Source organism: Lithobates pipiens, unplaced genomic scaffold (genome assembly GCF_037356315.1).
Source record: "Lithobates pipiens isolate NorthernLeopardFrog02 unplaced genomic scaffold, aLitPip1_a1.2 Scaffold_23, whole genome shotgun sequence".
NCBI classification, from domain to species: Eukaryota; Metazoa; Chordata; class Amphibia; order Anura; family Ranidae; genus Lithobates; species Lithobates pipiens.
The window spans coordinates 44192632-44199459 of NW_027507785.1; the positions used below are offsets into that span (position 1 = coordinate 44192632).

At 43.9% G+C, this 6828-nt stretch overlaps 1 protein-coding gene across 1 annotated transcript; it reads left to right on the forward strand.

Moving 5' to 3' along the window:
- The first annotated feature begins 801 nt into the window (after nt 1–801).
- LOC143927428 (caveolin-3-like) lies at nt 802–6828 on the forward strand. The gene is made up of 2 exons (XM_077451505.1): nt 802–955; nt 5065–6828. Exons 1-2 carry the CDS (start codon nt 869–871, stop codon nt 5401–5403), a joined length of 426 nt encoding a protein of 141 aa, XP_077307631.1. The 5' UTR covers nt 802–868; the 3' UTR covers nt 5404–6828.

The following is a 6828-nucleotide window of genomic DNA, read 5'->3' on the forward strand; positions in this document are numbered from 1 at the left end:
GCCAATATTGTGAGATCACAAGTTACATTGTAACTTTTTTTATTTGTTATTATTGGGAGACTATATGTTATATTGCAACATTATTATTATTATTATTTAGGGATCAGATGTTACATTGTAACTTTTTTTAATTGTTATTATTGGGAGACTATATATTACATTGTAACATTATTATTATTTGGGGATCAGATGTTACATTGTAACTTTTTTCATTTGTAATTATTGGGAGATTGCATGGTACATTGTAACTTTTTTATTTGTAATTATTGGTAGATTGTGTTTTAAATTTTTAAATTTGTTTTTGGGAGAGCGCATGATACATTGCAACTTTGTTTTTTGTAATTATTGGAAGATTGTGTTTTATATTGTAACTTTTTTATTTGTAATTATTATGAGATTGTGTTTTATATTATACATTTTTTTGTTTGGTAATATTGGGAGATTGCATGACATATTGTAACTTTTTCATTTGTAATTATTGGGAGATTACATATTACATTGAACTTTTTTTTTAAAGATCAGATGTTACATCCTCCAATCATTGTCAGTGAGGGACAAATTATTTCTTACACTTCCATTGGGTTTTGCACACCGTTTGTTGTCAGTATGGAAACCAATACAAAATGTTGACCTTTCATAACTTAGTGACACCTCTATGAGTGCAGAAAAAGCCCCAGGCCCTCGGGCAATGCAGATCGTGGCCTGTCTGACAATGGTCTCTATGACTCCTCAGTGGGATTTTCTGGTCTCTTGTTTGATGTCATCTTCCATGGAAACCAGGTGACAGCAGATATAAAGGGACACTGAGGAGGAAGAGCACAGGACAGACATCCCTCTACCCTGACCACAGAGGAGATCTCCAACCAACATGGCTGAACCCAAATCCATGTATGACGAGCCAATGCCTCTGGACATGGACAATCGCGACCCCAACAACCTCAATGAGCATGTCAGGGTGAGTACAGCATCCTGCTGGAGAGCACAGACCCCCTTATGTGTTGTGGGGGGGTCATTCTCTAAGGTCTGGTCTCTTCCAATATTTCTCTGGTGTACGTTAGAGAAGTGTGGTCCTCCGATCTGGATGCTCCCGTTCTAGTCAACCAAACAGGGTCCTCCACAGTGCATTCAAAATACAGGAAAACATTTCAAAAGCATGCATCTGTTAGCTGAAAAGTAGAAGTTCTATGGAAAATGTAAGGTCTACAACACGCCAACACATTTCAGGGGTGAGAATCCTCCTTCTTCAGGGTTTGTATGAAAATCAGAGTGATGGACTCAGTCGTGTAAAGCACAATTGCTGAAGTCGAACCACTTGCTGACCGTCTAACTGGGAAATGACGTCATGACTTTGACATTAAATAATGTAATTATGGCTGCAGCTAGATGCCATAATCCCGGTATTCATTTTTCCTTCAGGCTCCGGACTTTCTGGTAAAAGTGATCCGAGAAGCTTTGTAATTGATGCTGGAACACTTTTAGAAGCAGCTTTCCGATGGTTCCCGGGCTTACGCGGACAAATTGGTAGCTCTAGAGCTGGCAGCAGCTGGGCACAGAGATGACCAAAGGAAGGATGGCCTCTGCTCATCTCTATGGCCTAGGAGGACTGGAGTGACATTATGATGTCACTTCCGGCTTCGGCCCCATTTAAACAAGGCCATTTGTTTTTAAAGCACAAGATCAATTATTTTTTTATTTTTTGATCTTTTGCTTATAAAGTTAGAGGAGAAAGGACCTGCCATAAAGAGGACCTGTCATACTGTATTGTTATCGCAAGGGATGTTTGCATTTCTAAAAGTGATAAGAAAAACAAATGAAAGAGACAGTGTAAGAATAGAAAAAAATAAAATAAGTAATTTTTTTTTTTAAAAGTGTCCGCGTCTCCCAATGCAGTGGTGAAACAATGCGTAGGTCACACTAACATATGTGAGGTATTGCCACGAACATGAGAGCGAAAGCAATAGTTCTAGCGCCTCCTCTGTACCTTGAAACTGGCAACCTGTAGAAATGTTTAAAGCGTCGCCCATGGAGATTTTTAAGTACCGTAGTTGGGTGCCATTCCACAAGCATGCGCAATTTTTAAGTATGACTTGTTAGGCATTTATTTACTCTGTGAAACATCGCCTTTCATGTTTTACAACAAAAATTGGGGTATATATCGTGTTTTTTTTTTTTTTTTAAGTGCATTAAAGTGTATTTTTTTTCTTTTTAATAATTGCGTTTGAAAAAAAAAAAAGTGTGACATAAAAAATTGCAACAATCACCATTTTATTCAGCCTCTGCTAAATATATATATATCTATCTATCTATATCTATCGATCTCTATTTATCTATATATCTATCTATCTCTATCTATCTATATATATCAATATAATTTTATTTTGATTAATTTTATTTAATATATTTTTTTTAAAACAATTTTTTTTTTTTATAGATTTAAATTTGATTTATTTGTTTATACATTTTTAGCCCTAAAATAGAGTTATTTATTTTATGTTATTAAATATATTTAAATTTAAAGAGTAATTGTAGCCGCTGCGATTGTATCACTTCCTTCACTGAGAGGCTATCTATTGCTCGCTTGTTTGTTATGAATGTGAGCACTACATTGTTATAATTTTATTTTGTTGAATTATTTTCTTTATTTAATATTTTTTTAAAACAGAATTTTTTTTAGAGATTTAGATTTGATTTGTTTATTAATTTTTAGCCCTAAAATAGAGTCATTTATTTTATGTTATTTTATATATTTAAATTTAAAGAGTAATTGTAGCAGCATTGTATTTCTTCCGTCACTGGGGGGGTATTTATTGCACGATTGTTTGTTATGAATGCTACATTGTTGATTTGTTATGTTTACAATGTATCAAGTTTATCTTCGGGAGTAATTGTAGCAGCTGATTGTGTTTTCATACATAGAAGGAAGGATTAACTACCATGAAAATTATGTTTTGCATTAAAGGGAACCTGTCGCAGCAGAATCAGGCAGACATCTCGGCACCCCCCATCCCCCTCCCGGGACACATCTGTCTGTCAGTGGCCCTCCCTGGTATTAGATCCCGATCTGTAACAATTACTTCCATCAATCTGTATTCTGGGTTAATGATTCGTTATCGGGACGGAAAGGTCACGCCGTATTTTCTCACCTGTAATTCCTGGAAAAAATACAATCATATGAATCCGCCCCCGCAGGGAGCTGCGCCACGCATAGCGGGGACGCCGAATCTTATTAATGTGAGCAAAATGTCATCACAGATAAACCAAAACCTTTATAAATCCACATTTCCCTCCGCGGTGATGGCGATATTTATATAACTCGCAAGGGGGACATCTAAAAAAATAAAAATAAAAAGAGAATTGTAATGTTTGCAGCTCGTAGTCTTAGTTACCATAAGCAATCCGGCACAGGCCAAGCACCAAATGCGGCATTCAAGGTTTTTTTTTTTATTACCAAATGGCAATGTACAATGGGAGCCAATGTGCCGCAACCGTGAGCCGATCGATTGGTTTGCAGTTGCGGCACGGCCTTATTGACTTGAATGGCTGGGTCCGACGGCAGTGCCACCTGTCAACTCGACATGCTGCGTTCAATCTTCATGTAACTAGCCTACTCCAGTTCATAGGCAGGCCCAGGGGGCGTGCCCAGGGCTGCTGTTATAAATCACCGGGCCCCATACTGCCTACCCGACAGACCCCCTCCCCCCACCCCCACTGTCCGGAAATGACATATATTTATCAGTCCCTTACTTTGCAGCCTCAGTTGCACAGATGAATGAATAGGAAGCGTTAGGAAGCTACCTGCTCATTCACAAACGGAAGCATAGTAAACACAGTTTACTATGGTTTCGGTGATGAAAAAGACACAGGAGTTGTTGATACTGATCATCCACTGTGTTCATTCAGGAAAGGAAGGAGCCAATAAATGATATATTTACCGGCTACTTTCCCCACCCTCCATGCTGAAAATTCACCTCGTGTGCCCACAGCAGCTTCCGACAGGGAGGAGAGGAGGGAAGCCAGCAGAGCTGTGGGGGGAAAAAGGCACCCTAGGGAGGCCCAGACAGCAGATGGAAGGGGTGCAGGTGCTAGAACCACTCCCCTGTAGTGCAGCCAGGGGGAGGGAAAGGAGAAGCTGTCAGAATTGCAGGGGAAGGCAGAAGAGGATTGGTGTCTGCAAGAAGACAGTACAGCCGGCCCTCTGCCCAGAAGCTGCCCGGGTCCCCCTTTTGAACTGACGGGGTCCTGGCCCAGTACAGGAGGGCTGTCTGTACTGCCTTAGCAGCAGCCCCGGGTGTGCTGGGTGTGCCAGGGCCAATGATAAAGCAGTACAGCCTGCCCTCCTGCACCGGGGCCCGTGTCCTATTAGTTCAAACGGGGGGCCCCTGAGGCTCTAATTGGCTGCAAAAAAAGGGTGGGCTCGGGGGGCGCAGAGCACTGCGCCCGGAGCCCACCCAGTTGTGTGACATTAGCGAATTAATATTTGCCATCGTCTTTCCGATTCTCCTCCCGGCCAATCAGAAAGCGGGCCCTGAGACCTGATTGCCCAGTGAGTCTTAAGGCTCCCGGCCAACCGCGTCTCAGGACCCACTTCCTGTTCAGCCGGGAGGAGAAGCCTGGCTCTTCCCGGATCCTCCTGGAGCGAGGAGCAGCAGTCCTCCATGTCATCTTCCTCTAAGGCCTCTAGACCCCTGTCTTCCCATCAGTCTCCTGGGGGGGGGGTAGGTGGTGGTGCGAGTGAGGGGGGCAGATTTGTTTGCTGCCCCCTCGCTCCCCCCAACAAAAAAAATTTTGAGCACTAGTCGCCACTGGTCACCAGGGCAGGAAGCAATAAGGGCTTGACAGAAGCGCTAACTCTTCTATTCAGAACTGAAGACAAGTTTCAGGCTATAATCTTCAAACAGAGACATTCAGGTCCTCTTAGTAAATAGGCGGCACATCCTCCCTGTTGGTATCACGCCATGAGCCGATTCATCACAGCGATATCCACCAATAACTGAAATATGATTGGTCTGACACCTTCTGGGAATTAACCTGATTTATCCCAAATTTTTTGTGTTCCTCCAACAGGTCCTCTTTGAAGATGCCTTCGGAGAGCCGGAAGGGTCGCACAGTATCGAGGGCGTCTGGGGAATGTCCTTCAAGACGTACCGTGGGGTGAAGAACTGCTGTTACATGGTGCTGTCCATCCTGTGCGGTTGCCCGCTGGCCTTCTGCTGGGCGATGCAGTTCGCCTGCGTCCAGTGCTGCCACATCTGGTGCATCGGGCCCTGCATACGCATGTGGAACATGAATTTGGCCTGCATGAAGTTGTTCTGGGGATCCTGCGTCCACTGTGTGTGCGACCCGTGCTACGAGGCCTGCGGCTTGTGCCTCAGCTTCATCAAAGTCCAGATGAAGAACGGATAAAGATGGCGGCCCCTTATCGCTCAGTGCCACAAACCAAACAGATTTCTGACCTACGCTGGCATCCGCTATCCGCCGACCTGGAGGCAGCCATATTGTCTCCTGGCAGAGAAACCCAAATTCGCCTTCTAAAGACACTCAAACATGATGGACCACTCCACCCGCCTTCACCACACCAGCTGCGGCATCGGCTAGTAAACTCAGAGAGGCATTGGGCACCATCCATTAAGATCCATCAATGGTGCCAAAGGCATGCTAAAACGGCCTCTCTTAGCATGCCTTAAGCACTATTGCAGGGCCATTGAGTGCCTCGCCGCTGGTCAATACACAAGTAATGCTGCTGTGAGAATCTAGGACTAAATGGATGGTCCCTTTAAGGGTGGAGCGAGACCAAGGGGGTGATATGTTAAACCATGGGTGCTCAATCCGTGGCCCTCCAGCTGTTGTGGAACTACAAGTCCCATGAGGCATTGCAAGCTGCTAACAGTTACAAGCATGACTCCCAAACGCAGAGGCATGATGGGACTTGAAGTTTCGCTAAAGCTGGAGGGCCACAGGTTGAGCACCCATGGTTTAACACAGAGATCCTCAAACTACGGCCCTCCAGCTGTTGCGGAACTACGGATCCCATGAGGCATTGTAAAACTTTGACATTCACAGATATGACTAGGCATGATGGGAATTGTAGTTTCTGAACAACTGGAGGGCCATAGTTTGAAGACCCCTGGTTTAACATATCACCCCCTTCCCTTGGTCTCTCTACACTCCCTCCATCCATTTAGTCCTAGATTAATCCAGATCCTTCATAAAGAGTTAAAAGATGAATACAGGATTCAGGTTTTCATGTTGTTGCTCACTGTGAGGACCTTCCGTCTTCTGTATATGTTGGTGGGTGGGCATCTCCTGCAATGTACTTTCCATTCTTAGGCTACTTTCAAACTGAGGCGCTATGGTGATAAAAATAGTGCCTGCAAAGCTCCCGGAAAGGGCCGCTCAATTCACTCCAATGTGAAAGCCCCGAGGGCTTTCCACACTGGAGCGGTGCGCTGGCAGGACGGTCAAGAAAGTCCCGCAAGCCGCATCTTTGCAGCGCTATAGGAGCCGTGTATTCGCCGCTCCTAAAGCGCCCCTTCCCATTGAAAACAATGGGGCAGCGCTGAAACCCCGCCGGCAAAGCGCCCCAGTGTGAAAGTAGCCGAAGTCTTACAGATATCTTCCACACAGCAGCAGTAAATCTGAACTGTAACCACTTGTCATGGAGCAAAGAACATCAATCCATACTGCAGATAACAATAATAAATGGGTCCCTGGTGTGTAATGCATCTCTTTGCTCCTTGCAATGTAATTCATATATACATATGTTTTATTATTATTTAAATTCCTCTTTAATTGAATGGCTGTTAGCAATAAATCGTCTTTTCACATCAA

Bases quoted from the DNA above. Each gene is read 5' to 3' on its own strand.
- LOC143927428 (XM_077451505.1), top strand. From the start codon at position 869: ATGGCTGAACCCAAATCCATGTATGACGAGCCAATGCCTCTGGACATG. The intron at 956-5,064 runs GTGAGTACAGCA...TTCCTCCAACAG, and splicing joins ACCTCAATGAGCATGTCAGG to GTCCTCTTTGAAGATGCCTT.